The sequence below is a fragment of the Eupeodes corollae genome, chromosome 1, assembly GCF_945859685.1.
Source record: "Eupeodes corollae chromosome 1, idEupCoro1.1, whole genome shotgun sequence".
Lineage (NCBI taxonomy): Eukaryota > Metazoa > Arthropoda > Insecta > Diptera > Syrphidae > Eupeodes > Eupeodes corollae.
In genome coordinates, this window is record NC_079147.1 from 32,299,500 (window position 1) to 32,320,106 (window position 20,607).

Sequence of the window (20,607 nt, forward strand, 5' to 3'; positions counted from 1 at the left end):
GAACCACAGATCTTTATATGTTTTGACATTTTTATGATTTCAATGCATCAACTTAAAGCCCTTAAGTCAAGTTGGCCAATTTACTTTTTCAAGGCTTACATTTGATGTTTCAAATCACCAAAGCAATTGAGTGAAACTAGGACAATTTTATACATCAATAGAAATTAAAAAGTAATCCTACATTCATGTTGGTTACAGAATCCACAACCTCCTGGAGATTCCTTAAGTCAATTTCTAAAGTAAACTTCATCGTTCTTAACGTCATTGAATCATCATCGTTCAACTAGCAGCTGCAATCCAATGCAATCGATATCGCCAAGATGGCTGATAACGCGATTTAGGAATTTTGTACCCAAAATATTGATTGCTTCATGAGCTAAGAGATATGGTACACCATATTATTTATATCCATGTTTTCAATTTTATTTGAATTCAAAACTTGTAAACTTGGGTCTGTAATCCGCACGATTGGCTGAAACATTCTGTACAGACTTATTTCATAGGAAAAAAGTCCAATAATAGTGGCAATCTGTCACTCTTGTGGAAGCATTAGCTACTCGTTTGTTTGTTAAGCTAGCATTATTACAATAGAAGTGTGAAAATAATTAAAGAAAGATGCACTTTTTACTACAGCAATGATTATTGGCATCAAATTCCCAAGCAAAAGAAAAAAGGGTATTGGATTAAAATCTGGAGAGAATCATTCATTTTCTTGACAAAAGAACTAAAGTCAAATGATAAACCGTCGTTTTTAAATTATATAAGGATGAATAAAGAAACTTTTAACCCGATTTTGTCGTTCATTGAAAACGGCATTACAAAAAATACAATTTTGAGGGGCAGAAAAGTTGGCTACCACTTTGTATCAACGGGTGAAAAATTCCAAAGCTTAAACTACAAAGCTAGACCCTTTCAATCATGCCTTTATTCAATTTGGTTATAAGGTCTTTGCTCCACTTAAATCTGTGCGGCGGAATCTTGTTTACTCGGGAACCTTTTAAACAATAATAAAGCAACGCCAAGAAACAAAGAAGGACAAGAAAAAGAAACGTCAAAAACCATCCAATAAAGTCCTGAACCCACAACTTTGCAGGTTAAGATTTTTTAAAGTATTTCTCCCCTACTTTCTCTGTCGCACTTATTTGCGTCTTTCTAAAAACGTCTGAGTGTAATAACACACTTGTAGAAAAGTTATATGTTGACCTGTTGGATCGATGGTTAGTTAAATTAGTTAGTCGTGAATTGAGTCTCTCAAGCTTGTCTGTGCGCACCACACCAATGACAGTTATCAAAGTGTTGTACCCTAGAATACCGATTTTAAAAAATATTTGCACAACTTAAGTTCAGTCAAAACTTCTTTTCAAAAAATGCACAATACTCACCCTGGAAATAAGTTGTCAGTATTTCCCTACGTTTTTAAGGCGTAAAAGTGGCTCATTTTGTCCCCGCAGAAGTATTGTACTGAATGCAGTATAAAATTTCGAGCGAAAAATAGCTGTCCATGTCAAAATAACCTATGACCCTTAGATGGCTCAACCTGTTCATTGAAATAAGCAATTGCAGTATGACATTTGTAATATGAGGAATATGCTAAACAATTTTTGACGATAAAGTATTGCCAATTTTTAGCATAATTTTAAATACTTGTTATGTACAATAATCAGAATCTGAATCAGACGGATTGTTTAAATCTGAACCTAAATTTCAATTAAAATTTGTCTCTAGACCAATGGCAAAACTGAGAAAACCTTTAATTCAATAAAATGTCGATTCAGTCTTTTAAAGCTAATAAGCGTTTAGCTAACTATTATTACAATACTATTGTTCATTGTTATTTTTGTTTGTATTTTATCATAATCTTAAAGCTAGTCAAAAATTCTTAAAAAAACTAGCGTACATTTCAAAAACTTAAACAAATATCTTACTGGCCCTATGCGGGTGTTCCAATTTAATTATAACTACTGCCTTTCGGTCTAAAAACAATTTTAATACTAAATAACAAAAACTTAATCTAAGACCAAAAAAATTAAATGAAAAACTTGGAATCTTTATCATAATTTTTTATTTTATATAAAACTTAAAAAAAAAAGAAGCGAAACCCATTATAATGCTAAACAGAATAGTTTCGCATTTCTGAATGTTGATTTTCTACTTCCAGTAATCGCAATATTGCTGAATCTTGTCCGAAGTCACCCTGCAAAAGGGTCTTGATAACCTCAATTTTAGAGCTTTCGGCGTCGTCTATTGCCTGAGTCAGACTTGCTATCAGATCACTGGTGTAAATGCTGAATAAGATCGGCGAGTTAACCGCTCACTGTTGAAGACCATTTTTAATATCAAAGATTTGGGTAGATGTTACATTGCCAATTTTGTCTATAAACCGTTTACCATTAAGAATGTCAAAAAGCATACACAACTTATGCCAAGTCTGTTTAACTTTAGATACAGACCCTCTAATAACCATACGGTGTCGAAGGCCTTCTCCAAGTCAACCAGACAAGCACCCATACATTGCTTATTCCACTGGATATCAGAAACAAGCTTATACGCAGCATGAATAGTGTCGTGTCCCGCCTTAAAGCCGAACTGATTATCCGGAATTATTTTGTTGTTCTCAGCCCACTTTGACAGAGCTCTATTTAAAACCTTCTCGAATATCTTACTTACAGACTTATCGACATCGATTTTAGTTGTCCTTTCCCTTTTTTGGGAGAGGATGTACCACAGCTGTTTTCCAACGGACCAGATAATATACATTATTCAGAACGTTGTTAAACAGAGTGGTATAAATGTCCACAGCTTCCTGAGGTAAATGTCGTAGTACAATGTTGGGTACACCATCGACAACTGTTGACTTCTTTTTCTTTAATGAATCGAAGATGTGCTGGAGCTCTATCGTCTTTACTAATAGGGTATTAGTCCCGTTTTGCCCGGTGATGATGGCATTTGCCAAGTTTTCATCATTGAACCAGGCAAAACGGATGTTCTCGAATGGCCGCGCCACCCGTTGCGTAATGTCGTTACGCGCAGGTAGAAGTGGTGCTGCAGGGCCCTATTCTCCAGGTCGTGATTAGTGCTAATGTTATATTACACAGCTAATGTACAAAACCATTTAATCTACATATTTCTCATTAATTTTGTTTGCACCTAAAATCACCAACAACATATTTTTCTTATAAGATCAATGAGTACAAAACGTCACTTACCAGAATATTTAAACAATTATTTTGTAATGCGATTTTATAAATTAGTATAGTTTAAAGTTGAAAAGGAAATATAACATAAACAAAAAAATATAAAAGTTATAAGACAACGCATCGTAAATCAAAGTATACTAAATAAAAACTAAACAAAACATTTAGAAAAATCAAAAAACACCAAAAATCATCTCAATATAATGTTGTGTAAACTTCACAATTCACAAAAATTGACACAAAACCAAAAAAAACACCAAATTAAAATTGGAAATACTTCTTGTATCTTACATAACAACAGGTCTCCGATTTCTTCGTGCGCTTCGTCTTATGACTGTCCCAGATATTTTACAATATTTAAATATACTAAAAACATCGAGCTCTATACGATTGGCTCAGTTAGTATCAATTTTTATATCAGTATGGTTAACAGCAGCGGGCATAATACACTTGGTAAGAATATTATTTGCTTCAATTTTGTTTAAATTTTTATTTATTTTTTGTTTTATTTAGCTTGCTATATTTTTTATTTTGTATGATTTGTTTTAAATTTATTTTGCAACAATAATATGTTTTCTTTATAATTGGCACTAATTGTCTCACATTTTAAAACTAGCTGGAAAACTCTGGCGATCCGCTAGATTTTAAAAATCCTCATCAATTATCCTATTGGACCTGTGTCTATTTCCTAATTGTGACCATGTCGACGGTAGGATATGGTGACGTTTACTGTGAGACTGTTTTAGGAAGAACGTTTTTGGTGTTCTTTCTACTCGTCGGCTTGGTAAGTTAAAATTTATTTTTTTGTCTCTTATCCTTCAACTTGTTTCTTTGTATTTCTTTAAAAAAAATCCTTTTTTTCATAAATTTAATTTCCCTATAGTTGTTTTTTCTTTAATTTATTTTCTAAGTAAAAGAAAATTGATATTTAAATAATATTAAAATGCACAATATCATCGAACAATAAAATAAAAATAAAAGAATTTATAAGGAAAACTGACAATGCTGCATTAAAACAACAACAAAGAAAATTGTTAAAAATAAATATAATTACTTTACAGGATATTTCTTTTTTTTAGATATTTATGTAAAGGTAGAAAAACATATAAATTTAATTATTTTTTATTATAAAGGAACTTAAAAAGTTTGACTTAGATTTTATTTTAGCTTAAAATGTATGTAGGTTGTTAGGCGTTTAAAGTTAAAAAGAAAAACTATTTAACCATAAGGTATACAAAAGTGTTGAAAAATATTAAATATTTTAAGGGCTTTATTAGGATACATAAACAATGCGGAGTGAATGAGTTGAAGATTTTGTTCTTATATTTTTTTCTTTATTCAAAAAATATTTATCCCAAATTTTGTTTTACCAAACGAACATTTTAAATACTAAAAATTGTTATTGTTTACGAAATAAGCATTGGACTACTTGTTTGAGTTATTTCTTTGAAAAGTATACAGAGTTATTGTATATTGTATAGAATTTTTAACCATTTCCCGAAATGTTATTTAGTTTTTAGTTTATTTTAGTATCTTTTTATTTAATTTAAAAAAAATAGCTGCACCAAAACCAAAATTTTTCTTTTAAATTGTATTTGTTTTTTGAATTCGATAAATAAAAATTAGTTATTTAGCAAGAATAATATAAACAAATTACTTTTCGCTATACATATTATGGTTTATACTTCCAATTTGCTGTTTTCGTTGGAAATATTAAAAGTTGCAAAAAGCCTCTATAGTAGTGCCTTGCGACAGTTTGATTTTATCTTCAAACCTTTTTAAATAGTTTTTGTTTTTTTTTTTAAACAAAAAAAATCATATTTATATAAATGTTTGGTTTTGTTTTTGATATTCATTTTTAAATTTTCTTTATTTTCAACTTGGAAAGTAATTTAGCTTGCATGTATTGCGTTTATATATACAAAAAGAGTTTAATATACGTTAATTTAAAAAATTAAAATAATTAGGTTACATTATAATATTGTGTAATTAGATACAAGGTTCTATGTTTAAATATTTTTGTAGGGATAGAATTTTGTTTCCATTTTTTCAACAAAAAAAATAGTATAAATATATTTTTTGGTAGGTAGTTAATGTTTATTATTATTTCTTTGTATTTAAAAAAAAAAATAAACAAACAATCAAAGTTTGATTTTTGTTTTTCTGTTGGTTTTTTGGCAAAAATAATTTCAAAAACTTAGAAATTTTTATTGCCAATGATAAATAAATGGTTGTGTTTCTTGCATGAAATGCTGGCTGCTGCATATTGTGTAACCGCTTTTTGAAGAAAGCTATATAATATTTATACATATACGAATATTCCCCAAAAATGATTCTTTTTTTTCTTACAAAAAAGGGAATAATACTTATTTAACCTGCATATTTAACTAAACAAATTTTTTAAATATTTTTAGCTAATTTTTTTTTGATAAATGTTTGTATTCTAAAACAAAAACACGTAACAGAATATAATATATTTATTATTTAAATTAAAACCGGTATAAATGATTTATTGAATAGAAAATTATAAATAAATATGTATTTCAAAAGCAATGGTAAACTATAGAAGATTTCATGTTTGTATTTTTTCATTAAAAACTTTCAACTATTAAATATAATTAATTTTTTGGAGAGTTACACAACCTTTTTTAAAATTTGGATACTTTAGTTATGAACGAAAGTAGTGGATTATATAATGCACTGATTAAATGATTTATCAAGCTGTTCCTTTGTTAATTGATTCATTTACAAATCCCATATCTTGGATCAAGTCGAAAATTCTTCATGGTTTTCCAACAAGAAGTTTCATTTTTATATTTAAAACAAAAAGTAGCGTTTTTTAAAGGTAAAATCAATTAAGCTATATTGCATTGTAAAAGAGAATGTAAACCATTCAAAAATGAAAGCGATGTCAGCATTTCCTTTTCAGAAAATTCCCCATAACTTATGGTATTGATAACTTTTCGAATTCCATCTTTAAGGTGTTAAGTGACAATATTTTGGTGGACAGCTGTCTGCTAACTCTTTGAAAAATAACACGGTCCGAAATTTTTTATCGCGAAACTGTGATTTTTTCGTCGCTTCTGTGTGACGTAGCAAGATGTTGAAAATGGACGTCGATTCCATTACACCATCTTCATTTTTGAATAAGAAAGGTCCAATCAAACCGCCAAACCCACTTAAAACTGTGTCACATTGAGAATGTAAATCATTGTTATATGAAGACAATTTTGCAAATGGGCCACAAATTCTAATCTACGGGCTAGAGCAGCGATATTTCCAATTGCCAGTCAAGAAGGTGTTTCACTACAACCATAGAGTTCTTTAGTTTTGAAAACTGTTTACCATTTTTATAGCGCAATTTAAACATTCCGATGGGCTATTGAAGCTTGTAGCTTTTATTTTTCGGAGTGGTGCAATTTTGACTTTTCAAGTGTCAAATGATGACAATTTCACGGGATACGATTCAAAGACCTTCCAGGCTGGAGCGTTGTTGTCCATTACCTCTACATGACCTAGCCATCTAAGCCGTTGGACTTTAATTCTGTTAACTAGGACAGTGTCGCTGTACAGCTTGTACAGTTCGTCGTTGTATCTTCTCCTCCATTCTCCATCTATGTAAACGGGACCAAAAATCACCCGAAGAATTTTTCGCTCGAAGCATCGTAAGACAGTTTCATCTTTCTTTGACAGGGATCATGAGTGTTTCATAGATGGTAATTTTAGATGTTCGAGAGATGACTTTACTACTCAATTGCCTTCTAAGTCCAAAGAACCAGCGATTTGCAAGATTCTTCTTTTGAATTCAGCGCTGGTGTCGTTGTCTGTGTATATAGCGGTGCCTAGGTAAACAAAGTCCTTAACTATCTCACAGTTATGGCTGTCCATGGTTACGTTTTGCCCAAGATGTCGTTGTTCAAAGTCCTTTTTTGATGACAGCATATACTTCGTCTTGCCCTCATTGACTACTAAACCTACGAACCTCATTTCTGTTGTGACATCCCTCTATCTCCTCGATGACACGATTTCATGCTCTCTTTTTTATATCTAAGAAGCCTGTGTTATACTCTCCTCTTCTGCTCGTAGAGCTCGCGAGCAACTCTGGTACTTTTAAGCAGCGCCGTTTTGTATGCCTGCTGTTTAACTGCGCGTGCTTGCCGGTATTCGTCGTGAAACCAGGGGTTTCACTTTGGTGGCCATGTGAAACCAGCACTTCAGAGCAATATTCACACTGGTTTTCAATGCTTAATGCAGGTAGTATAGGACTCCTTAAGAGGTTACTAGACACTCGATCGGAAAAGGTATGGCAGTCTCTTGGGTTGTAGCCGTCGAACATCGAAACTTCTCACAATACTTCCTTGTTTTGGCTTGGACCGGGATATCCGTAGCAGTACCTTAGCTACAACGAGGTAGTGGTTCGAGTCAATGTTAGCCACTCGGAAAGTTTGGATATCCTGTACACTGTAGAAGTGTCGTGCGTCGATCGCAATGTGGTCAACCTGGTTGACAGTTGATTGATCCATATCCCTTTGTGTATATTAAGATGTGTAAACTGCTTACTAGCTAATACAACTTTTCCCCCGCAGCGAAATCGATAAGCCTGAAACCATTGTCGGAGCTGGTGTCGTGCAGGCTGTATCTCCCGTTTGTGCCACCAAAGATGTCTTCTCTTCCTAGCTTGCCGGTAACATCTCCTCAGATAATTTTAATGTCATTGCCAGGGCACTTCTCATAAGTCTTGTCCAAGAGCTCGAAGAATATGAATTCGGTGTCATGCATGCGCGCTAGTTAGGCTTATGTTGGCGAATTTAGCATTGATGCGCTCGCTAACACTGTTGAAACTCAAGACTTTTTGCCTGAGTCTAGTTCCAACAACAAATCCACCCCCAAATAGACGCTGTCTTTGTTCTCGGTAGCAGTCTTTGCGTTTGCCCGGTCCATCCCATCGCACTTCTTGGATGGAGGTAATATCTGCCTTGCAGCAGTTTGGGGATTCCAATAATTGTTCGGCTGCACGTGGTCTGTTAAGGGGCCTAACATTTAGTACAGGTCCGCAGTTCGTTGTCATTATTTCGTTTGCTTGGGTTGTCAACCGTGAGTCTGTCCGTATCCGAGGCTTGCTGGTGCTTCGCAACTTATGTATTTTTACGTGGCCAGGAAGTCACCCCGATGGCACAAACCCAACCTGGAGGGCCAGATCCTAATTATAACTCTAAGGATGGGGAACCGGATACACCGCTCCTTATAGGCCTTGGCTCCGAATATGTCTTAGAAGCCCTAAAAGGTGCTCACTAAGTAGTTCAACCTTACTGGAACTGTAGACGCCACCGTTGAGAGGTGCCTAGTAGAAATACCTCCAATACCTAACGCTGTTTTTGCTTCCCTTTTTGATATTTAAAACTTGAAGACAGATTTGCATCGATATCTCATCATAAATATTTCCTGGTTAACTAAGACTTACTCTGTGCTTTAGAATACTAAAGATTGTCATGAAACAAAAGAATAAGACAAAAATAAAAACTCTTCCAAATCTGTTTCAAACATAAACCCTAGCAGAAATATTTAAAAAAGATAACTTTTTGAGAGTAAATTTTAATATAAGGGTACAAAATAGGAATGAATATTTCTAAGGCACACGAAAGTTTTCAATGTCTTTTTTTTTTCATGTACATAGATACAAAATAACTAAAACACTTAACAGTAGTTTCAAAAGTTTTGAGACCAATATTTCTAAAAACTAAACCATCGCAAGGTTCATTGACAAGACCATTTCAATATTTTAAAAGTTATTCAAAGTCAAATGTTCAATGATTTCGACAAAAACTAATTTAAACCTCTGTTCCTGAGAAAAGGTATTCTTAGAGTCTTAGAAAAACTATTTTTTTTAAATTAATAGTTTACCATTGCATATTATTAAAAAGCTTAAATTTTATTTCTTACTATCTATTTGTCTTTTTAATTGTTAAATAAATAATTTCAATATTTATTTTAACATTAAAAAAACAAATAATTTATTTTTACTCCTTTTTAAATAAAAATTACAAAAATAATTTAAGACAAAAAATACACACTCGAAAGATTATAATTTTTTAATATATAAAACCCAATATAATAAAATTTTAGGCAATGTTTGCCAGCAGTATACCGGAAATTATTGAACTCGTCGGTAGTGGCAATAAATATGGTGGTGAACTGAAAAGAGAACACGGAAAGAGGTAGACTAATGAGATTCCAAAGAATTAAATAAAATAATTAAAAAACAAAAAAAATAGTTAATTATTTATTTTATTCTACTAATTTATTATTTTTTATGTATGTTTTTTGATTTCTATTTATTTTTATTTATTTAAATTTATCACGTAGAAGAGGACAGAAGACTGATTTATTAAATTATGTCTTTCAAATCTTCAAAAACGTGCTGATTTCTTATAATTTCGTTTTGTATGTAAAAAATTTTTCTTCAAAAACGTATACCTAATAACAAAATTTCCGTGTAAATTTGTTCTTAAGAATGGTTACACAAGAACAAAAAGAATAATATAAAAATATGTAAAGAAATAATAATTTTAATTATATAAATTATTCAAAATTAAACTGCTGGATTAACAACCAATTTATTATACTTAATTCTTCTACTTATTTTTTTTTTAATTTGTTTAATTCGTTGTATTATATTATTATATAATTATTTCAATCGTTTGCGCACCATATTTTTTATACATAAAATAGTCTGTTACCCTTTTTATTTGATAATGATTTTTTCCTCAATGGTTTTCCTCAAAAGTAGTGTCATATTACAGAAATTTCATAATATTTTATTAATTTATAATAAAACACCGAGAGAAAAAAAGTTAACATTAAAATAAAACTACGCAATATTCCCCTGCATTTTATTAATACAAAATACAAAAAAAAAAAACAAAAAACAATATTTTTATTTGTTGTTTCTCTTGCAGGAAAACCCATTTTGTTTGATTTTGTTTTTTAGTACTTTTCTTTTTCTCTTATCAATTATTTATTTCTCATTCTTGTTTAATAATTATTATTATCATTATTATCATGACTACCATGTTGTTTTGCACAAAATTTTAAAACCATCTTTGATGAAAAAACAAAAATGAAAATGAAAAAAGAAGTTTATAAATCATTTTAAAGTAGTTAAACATTTCTTTTAATTTTTTTTTGTTGTTATTCAAAATAAAAAAAACTATTTTTTTATAAATGTGTTAATTTGCAATGCTGCCAGTAATCTAAAAAAAACTTTTTTTCGTGTTAGCATAGTTTTGGTTTTTAATATAGCAAAACTTTAGATTCATTAGATTCAATTAAAATTTTGAAAATGATTTTGTTTGTTGTAAAACTAAACAAAAAAAAATCAAATATTTATAAATTTATATTTCAAGCAACGTAAGATATTAATATATATAAATATTCTTATGTGTGTTTAACATTTGTTAAATATTTGTATTTTTGTATTAAATAAAAAGTTAAAGTTAGTTATTATGTTAATAATAAAAAATAAACACATACATAACCTTAAGTTTATGAGGGAACACCAAGTTTAAATAAATTTCGGTCACGCATTGGTGCAATACATTTATTATAAAAAATGAAATATTTTATCGGTGTACATTTATATTTTTCAAACAAAAAAATAGCTGAAGTAGATACAAAAAATTCAAAAATCCTTAAATCCTTTTTTTGAATATTTATAAAATCCCAAAAAAAACATAGTAAATAATTTACAAAACAAACATATTATTAACTTACGTTGTTTCAAATGCTTTAAACTAATTCTTTTTTTTAAAACATTTCTATGTTTAACAAATTTTGTCTCGTTTTAATTTTCTGTTGTTTTGTTTTTAATTTAAATTATTTATTTTTAAAACTATCCCTTTTATAAATATAGCCGACTTTTTCTCTATATTGATTAGAAGAAAATGTTTTTTCTCGCTTGTTTTCTCCAAACAATCTGGTAAAAGGCTAGTTATTCAATTATTTATAGAGTTGAGGGAAATGTACAAAAAAACGTATAATTTTATTAATATTAAAAACATTGAAAGTGAATTTAAAAAATAAAAAGGTGTGTGTGAATGAGTGGTATATAAAAATATTTTATTTTGTAAGTATGTTTTATCGATATAAGGGTTTCATATAGGTTGACACTTTGCAGGGAAGGAATTTCAGTTATTTTGTTTATTTTCTAAACACATGCAACAAGTATTAAGATTTCAAAAAATATTAAAATGGTAAAGTAAACAAAAACAAAAATTAGTTAAAAATGAAAGCAAACAATTTAAAGCTAAAAAAAAAACAAAAAACAAAAAAAACAACAACCAAAAGTCATAATGCCGTATAAATATTTGTATGTATGTTAAATTTAGGCTGTGTTCGCTAGTTGGATTCCAGAAATCACTGAACTGGCTGCCCAAAGAAGCAAATATGGTGGGACGTATAGCAAGGATCCTAGAAAAAGGTACACATCATGATGTACCAGAAGCGAAAACATTTATAAATTAATTTTTTTTGTAATTCAACTTAAAAAAAAAGTATTTAATCAGCAATTTATTATTATTCTATTTAAGTTTTTTTTTTTTTTTTAATTTTATTTTATATTTTTAGTTTATTTTTTATTTGTTATACTAATCCGTACGGCATTATTTATGATTTTTATTTTTATTGTTTCAATTTTAAAGTTATTTTTCGAATGCATATAAGAAAAACACTTGCTTGAATTTTTTTCTTTTTTATTTTTATTTATTTTTTAAATATTTCTATTTACTAGAATTCAATCAATAAATTTTATTTTTTATTATTATTACAAAAGTCATGTCAGACAAATTTTCGAGGATGAATTTGCATTTTTTCGTAAAGTTTTTTATTTTTACTTTTTTGATTTGTTTTTAATACATCATTTCAATATACACAACAAAAAACAACAATATTTACACAATAAGAATGTCATTAAAGAATGATCAATTAGAAGAGGTTAAATACCTTAAAGTGATTATATATATCTAAATTCACTTTAAGACATTCAAATGTCATTTATTTAGAAAAAACAAATATTTTTTGGAACTTATAATACTATTTTCAAATAATTAATTAAAAAAAAACTCTGTGACAAAATAATGAGGACAAAAAGAAGAAAACTACAACTAGCTAAGCCAATTTTAAGTCAAATGTCAACGTAGTGTCACTAAAAACACGAGAGTTCCATCTCAATGACTTTCCAAAGTTAACTTCTACAACGAATTTGAATGTTTCAGTTTTTAGACTTTTACGAACTTGACGACCAAATTAAATTGAAAATAAAGCTGACTGCATAAGTTTTTTGTATATTGAGAGTTAAATTAAGTATTAACCTCGAATCTAACTCCATTTTTGTTTTTAAAGCATGAATCCATTTTTAAATAGTGTTTGTGTACCTTTGAAAAAATGTAATCATACAAATTTTGACATTTAAATACTATTGTCAAAACAATCAAATTACTGGATTAATAGGTATTTGCTACAGAAACACAATGGCTGCGTTCAGTCTCGAGTTGGATAGGGTATCTTGGATAGGTGAATTTTTGGATACCTCGTTGAACGAGTTGGTTAGCTTTATTGAGATAGCTGTCAAATAAAAACAACTTTCAGCTGTTCACAAAAAGCAGCGAAACATTTAAGCTTCGAAAATAAAATTGTTTTAAGCTTAAACATTTAATGGATAATTTAACTGATTCGTTGGACGATGATGAATTGATAGGTGCGTAACAATTTAATAAATAAGAGATACCCTTAATCTGTAATCTATGGTAAATTTCCTCTTAGCCCAATTGGAATTCTATAGGGTTAATAATTTACTTGCGAAACCTCTGGTTTTAAACGATTTACGTTAAACAGAAAAATATCCAGAACTAACAGAAACGAGGAAGAATTTCGATCTCATTTTTGAATGAGCAGAAGTTGATTTTGAGTTGGTTTGTTCACAGTAGATATAGTTTTAGCTTAATGGTGGGACCAACGCAAGAGCTTTTGGTGCATGGTATATCCGTTGGGTTATTCAACGCTTCTTTAAAAACCATATTCCATCAAATAAAATGTGAACAAAATAGTCTTGCTTTTTTGTTTGAGTAAACTAGAAAGTTTCTTATCAGCTTTTGCAATTTCTTGAAAAATTGTTTTTTGCTGGGTTTTTGGGTCCCAAAACTGGTCCTTTCTCTTTCTGCACTCCTTCAAGAAGAATGGATTTATGTTCCCAACCTTAAAAAAAGTGAATAGAGTGGTTCTTCTTTGGGGTTTTAAATCATCTGAAAGAATAAGTTTTCTTTCCTTTCAGTGACCTTATTTGCCACAAACTGTCCGCCTCTGTCTGCTTTAATACATTACATAAAAACAAAAAAGATAGATTTACTTATTTCCACAAGACTAATATATATTTACCTGTATTTTGTTCTACCTCTGGAACAGGATGTCGTTCTTCAACATCAGAATGCTGGACACTAGACTGGAGGAAAGCCTTGCAAATTGGTCATCTACAAAACGAGAATACAAAATAGATCATAACTACCTTCTTAAATTCGGAGGCAAATAGTTTACGTTATGTACAGAACATCCTCAACTTCAACTAAAATGTTGTATCTTTTTGTTTACCAACAAATACAAAAAGCTGAAATCAATTTCCAAGTTTCTTCAAATTCAACCATGTGTTGAATCAGCAGTTCTGTCATATACCTACAAACACTAGAACATTTTTGGATACCTTTGGATTCCTTTTTTGAAATCTCAGCTGTTTTTGATCAGCTGTTATTTAACACGTAAAACACTAACAAAAAGGTAGCCAGAAACCCTATCTGTCTGAGATTGAACGCAGCCAATGGTCTCTAATTTGTATAGCGCCGTGGACATGGACAGTTTTTCAGCTGTCATTATCTGTCAGAAATATTATATTCGTAAGCGTCTTCTAAAGACAAATTTTTAAGAGATTTGGAAAATGAAAAAAAAAACGCACATTTTTATTTAAATCAATAATTTTATGTAAATGTTGGCTTTGGCTGCGCCTCAATCGGTCCGTTCAGATATTCATAGTAAGTCCAATATGTCACGAATAAATGCTTAAATGTTGGCTTCTAGTGCGTCAATCCTTTGTTCCAAACTTTCTTTTAAAATTTAAATGCCATTTTTATTATTTGGTTTCTTAAGCCAATTCGGTAGTAGGTTTCATAAAACTAAATAAAAAAGATTTTAGAAATCTTCTCGTATTATTATCCTTGTTTAAATTTTGTTGTCAGATCAATTTTTGAGTACGTGGATTTTATTTGGAGTCCTTTTTAAAAAGTTTCTGTTAGCTGTAATATTCGGAGCGGGTTAGTCGCTGTACACATGAGACTTATCAAAACCCAAACGAAAAATAGTCTAGAGGCGTTAAATCGCTTGATCTAGCCGTAATAAACTGTTCACCAAACTCTCCTGACAATTTGTCTATTGTTATGAGTGCTCTAAGACATGTGGCACCGTCTTCCTGTTGTCATGCAAGTCAAGCCCAAAAAAAAGTTTGCTATCATCGCACGAAAGCGTTCACCATTCACGGTAACATTGTGATTTGTGTCATCTTTGAAAAAATATGGCCCAATGATTCAGCTAGTACATAAACTGCGCCAAAAAATGATTTTTTCAGTCTAAGACCGATAGGATATCCGGATTCTTTTTTGTAAGTGTATTAGGTATAAATGAACAGCTGATTCTTCGTATGGATTTAATTTTAACGAATCAGAACGTGAATTGTTAAAATTATGTGTTTACCACATTTTTGAACCTCGAAATCTAAAGCCAGCTAGCACAATTTAGCTATCCAATTCGTTCAATTAAGTATTTTAAAATCTGCCTTTCCATGAAAGTCTAACCAACAAGATGGAAACTCAGCCATAAGTAAAGATTCTGGCCTTTCCTCTCCAAATATGGCAGTTTTGCTTCTTCACATTTCTTTTAAATCAGAAATGATTTGTTTCTGATAGAAAATGAACATCACATTCACATTCATTAGTAAATTGGGCTGAAATTACAAATACCACAGTATCAAAATTTTAGTTTTTTTTAAAGACATATACGAATTTAATTTTCTGAAATTACAAATAGGCCGTTTTTATGCAAAATTGTATATTCACAAATTACGGTTAAAACAAATCATAGGGCTACGTTTGGATAAAATTCTAATGAAATTTGAAAAATTTAATATATGCTTAAAACCATTTGAATTAGAACTGTTCGATGAAACGTGTATCTCTCTTTTTTCTTGTCAGTTTCGACTTCAACTGACAAATATTTCCACTGATCTTGGATATTCGCAAAAATATTCAATCAAAAAGTTTATAATGTGAATAAGATTTTGCAAATAGCGTTTCATATCCGAGTCTCTCTTGAAATATAGATTTGTTATCTATATATCCTAACTCATGGTTTTTAGAGTCTTAGGTTGAAGAGAAACGTCGGGGATCTAAATTTCTCAAGAGATCAAAAATGACATTGGTTGATTCTACATTCCTATTTGACAAGTAGGCGAGTTCAGATTAAGAGGTTATTTGACGTGAGAGAGTTGTCAGGGATTTAGAAACAATTGACCAGTTTAAATGTCTAAGATTTTTAAAAAGTTTTGTATATGGACTGAAAGACCAAGAAATTGAAATTAACAATATTCATTCTCACCTCACAATCAAATTAGCTTTGCTGTTCTCTTCTTCCTTTTTAAATTTTTGCGATATCGTATTCTCTTAAAATCGAATTACAAAAACACCATTCTCAGATTTTGGACAGCAAAAGTAAGAAATGTACATATATCAAAAACTTTGTTTATATTTCTAAAGAATACGTAAATGCCTGAGATCTTAATAAACTTACCAAATATTTCTGTACCAAAAAGTGACAGTAACATTTGGTTAGAATCAATCTAAATTCGGTTTACTTTTCAATTCAAAATATAAATTTTATGAAAAGTAAACTTTATCAATTAGTTAATGTTCTTCAGATTTTGTATTATATTTAAATCCTTACTGATCTCTATCCTTTTTATTTCGGTAGATAAGATACTTTATTTTGCATAGATAAGGCTTTACAAAAATTTGCGTAATACGCAGGTTGCACAGAGATTTTAACTTGCTGAATTTATGGTGTGATTAAAAAAGCAGCTACGATCTTAAAGTCAAATTTATTAATATGTGTTCTCAAATTTTTGAATTAAATTTTGTTTATCAAACGAACGTTTAGTACAGCTGTTTGTTTAGAAAGATTTTTATAGCCCTTTCAATAAAAACACTTTTTTTTAACTATTTTCCGATCGGATTACTAAATTGCGGGTCAAGAATTAATACATTTTAGTTTTATAGCAACAGTCACGTTTATAAATTCCAATTTCGTTACCTTACAGAGATATATTTTGTTTACCTCAAATCTTGATGATTTAGGAGATAATGAAAAATGTTCATAGATGCAAATTGACGTATGAAAACTTTGTATTTTTAAAACGTATCTTCCAAATTGTTTCTTCGCTTAACTATCATAAGTAAACAACATTTAGCTTTGTTAAATTAAAAAAGTTTTTATATTAGCTCAAGGAATTTAACAAAAATCTTTACCATTCCACTATTATTATTAAGTTGATTGTAAATGTTTTGTATTATTGAAGCAAATGAATTCAAATTAATGATCTAAAAATATAAACCTTTTCCCTCCTGAAGTAGGTACTCATTATTTGTCACAGCTTTCATGCGACTTGAAAAATTAGAACCATAAAAACAAATAAAACTTTTCCAAAAAATATTTAAACATTATTATATACCACAATTAAATACACTTAATTATTATTTTAATTTTGTTTTATTTTTGTTTATATCATCATTTGTATCAAAACATAATTTAATTTTCAAAAGGCATTGGTTTCTTGGCGGCATGTGTCTCAGCTCAGTTAAATTCGTGGCCTATAATAGCCTATATATATATATATTATAAACTTTGATATTTAAATTTGAAAATCAAAATCGTAATGGATATTTTGAAATACTAAAGTTTTTTTTTTTTTAATTACTGTTAAAGAAAAAACGAATATTTTCTTTACCTTCTGTAAATTATTCCATATATTCTTATTATAAATGCTATCAATATACATTTTGAATGCAGGACTATAAAATAATTAAATAATATTTTAAAAAAGGATAAACCACACAAAAAAAATTAAAAAAAAAAACCATAGATTGCAGTTCACTAAGTTGCTAATTTTTAATACAAACAAAAACTGTAGTTTATTTATGTTTAATTTTAATTATATATTAAATATGCTAAAAAATTACAATTCGGTTTCTAATAAAAATAATTTATTTAAATAAATTGTATTCATTGCATGTTAATATTTATTTATTTTTCATAATAAATTACATAGAAAAAACTAATAACCTACCTTGTTTCTTAGTTAAATAGATTTTTCTTCTTAATTTTTAATCCTATTTTTTGTATTATGTTTTTCTTTCTCGTTTTCTAAATTTTATTATGTTAAATTTTGTTTTATTGGTATGATTTACAGAAGAGGTTTTATAAATTTAATTTTCATAAGAAATTTTCAAAAACAATCTCTTAATAAAAGTAAAAAAAAAACTTGAAAAAATAAAAATTTATACAAAAGCGGCTCAACAGAAATCGATGAATTTTTGGAAACATTTAATGCTTACAGAACAGTTAATTTGAAAATTTACAAATTTATACAAAAATTATAATATATTTTGTTTGATTTTTGAAACTACAATTTTTTTGTTTAAATAAAAGTATAGAGAAAATTCAAAAATAACAACCACAACATTTTAAAAAATACAGAAACAAAACTTCAAAAATCAGTTCATTGGCACCAAACAAACAAATCAAAAATATACAATTCTCATTTAAATTTAAATTAAAAAAAAATAAATGCATATATATTTTATTTCTGTTTATTTTTTTGTTCAATAATTTAAATAATTAGATCATGCAATTTATTTATGTTTTTTTTCAGTTAGAAATTGTTTCGAAAAGTAATACTATACTATATATATTTTTTAAATGAAGAAAAACTAGTTTTTAAAACAAAATATCAATCGGTTAAAATCACTGCGCACACTGATTTTTGTCCTGTTTGTAAAAATTTGTATGACTTACATTACTTTTTGATTTTGTAAAACAATGTTATATATTTTTATCTATATTATATATTTAAATTTATTTTATGGATTTTGTTTTTGCTCGGGGAGTGCAAAACGGTTTTAGTTGAGGTTTTTCTTTTTTGTCTTAGAATAAAAAAAAGTAACCAATTTAATATAATAACGTTTTTTTTTTTAATTTTGTTTATCAAAACACTCACAAACAGTCTTTTTTAATCAAACGTTTGTTTTTATTGTGCAATTCTTTGTATTAGAACATTATTTTATTTTTAAATTGTTATTTTTTTTTTTGGTTTAATAAAAATTGTTTGTCTTTTGTGTTAAATTTATTTATTTTTTATTACATATACACATAAATGTAACATTTATATGTATACAAAAAATATTTTTTCGTTTTCTTAGAATTTTACTTCATAGCTTTTTACTTTGGTTATTCAAACAAAACTATAAAAAAAATAACAAAAATTAACTATTTCGTAGACGTTTACTTTTAATAAATTTAACAATATTAATTAATAATAATGTTGAATAAGTTTTTTGCTTGCACAGCCTGTATGCCGCAGCCACGCATAATTAGATACAAAAAAAATAATTCAATTAAGAACAAAATGTTTATAAGTACAAAAAATCTCTCCCTCCTTAAATTTTCTGTTAATCTTTTTTCTTCCTAGATTAAAAAAGAATATTTTATTTATTACTTCCATTTTTCTTATTATATATTTTTCTCCTAGAAAAAAGTACAACTTAAACAAAAATATCCCAAACTTATTAATTTTGTTTTAATGTTTAAATAAAAAATAAACAAAAAAATTCCTCGATTTTTGTCAAAAATATTTCACATATCCCAAAATATCCCTTGACTAATATTTATATTTAAACAAATTATCGAAATGAGCTTAGTCTTTAAATTTAAAAATAAAAGAAGAGGCTACATTGTTTTTTTTTTGTATAAATAAAGTCACCATTATACATTTTACAAAATTTATACGTGAATGTCCCAAGAAATCGAAGCCTAGTTGTGTTATAAAAAAATTCAAAGAACAACTTGTTCGGGGTCAAATAAATTTTATAATTAGTCACAGCACCCCTTATATAGAAATTTTTGAGTTTTTTGCTACACTGAAAAAAATATATCGTTTAATTTTTCCATCCATTGTGTGAAAGAGAATAATACAATAGAAACATGTTTCTTTATATCTTTATTTTTCTGGTTAAAGGTTTTGTTCCAAAAGTATTTATTTTTATTTATTTAATATACAATTTTTGTTTTGTTTAGAATGTTGCTCTAAACTGTGAGTGTGTTTAAAAAAAAAAAGAAAGTAGGCATTTCAAAAATAGGTTTATTTTGTTTCTATTAATGTTACGATTATTTTTTAATTTTTGTACATAAAAGTATTAGAAACATTTTTTGTTTGTTTTTAATTTTATATGTTTACTTATATTTTTTGTTTTAATTTCAAAACAAAATTAAAATTAATTAAAAAAATCAAAATTGTTATTCACCGAAAACTGGACTTAAGGACTCTCAAGCAACAAAATCTGAAAATCTGAAAATCTGCGCAACAATATTAAGTATGTCTGTTTTCTGACTTATGGACCGCCATCATACCTTTCAAATCTTATCTACATCCAAAATAAAAAAGAAAAACTGCGTTTTAGGCTGTCAAAAAGTTTGTGTTGGTAGATTTAAAATAAAAAAATAAACAAAAATAAAATACGAGCACGCCGGCGGTAAAAGAGAAAATTAAAATTCAAAAATTGATGGTTTTTTTTCTTCCAAATTTTTGTTGTTTAAAAAATAAAAATAAAAATAAAAAACGAACAAAAACCAATTCTTAAAAAATAAAAATACATACAATTAACAAAATCAAAAAAATCAAAAATTCTATCGAAATTATGCTTAACTATTATTTCTCGTATTGAAAACAGGCGATATTTGCAAGTTGTATACCTGAGATAATAGACTTGATTGGAACAAGAGCCAAATATGGGGGCACATTAAAAAATGAAAGGGGCCGAAGGTGAGAGCACATTCCAATTAGTATTCTTAAAACTAAAAAATTCCAACCAAAAAAAACAAAAGAAATTCATTTTGAAGTAAAACAAAGAGAAATAAATATTAAATTTTAAATAAACACCAAATCCAAAAAAAAAAATGAAAATACATACTTAGAAAAATCATAATTTTAATGATTTTTGTTGAATGCGTTGTTTTTCTTTTGCGTCCCATTCATATCTAAAAAATTTAAAAA

General features: G+C 28.4%; 1 protein-coding gene across 35 annotated transcripts in view; it reads left to right on the top strand.

The window, feature by feature from the left end:
- The window catches only part of LOC129954266 (calcium-activated potassium channel slowpoke), a 241,096-nt gene that overhangs the window by 118,262 nt on the left and 102,227 nt on the right, over positions 1-20,607 (top strand). For 17 of the 35 annotated variants that reach the window (XM_056068074.1, XM_056068086.1, XM_056068076.1 and 14 more), the window contains exons 5-7: positions 3,496-3,647; positions 3,811-3,978; positions 9,318-9,409. In XM_056068074.1, coding sequence (XP_055924049.1) covers positions 3,496-3,647; positions 3,811-3,978; positions 9,318-9,409 — 412 coding nt within the window. Of the gene's footprint in view, positions 1-3,495; positions 3,648-3,810; positions 3,979-9,317; positions 9,410-11,578; positions 11,671-20,284; positions 20,377-20,607 lie in introns of all 35 variants that reach the window. The other 18 variants (XR_008782675.1, XR_008782677.1, XR_008782674.1 and 15 more) reach the window with 2 other exon arrangements.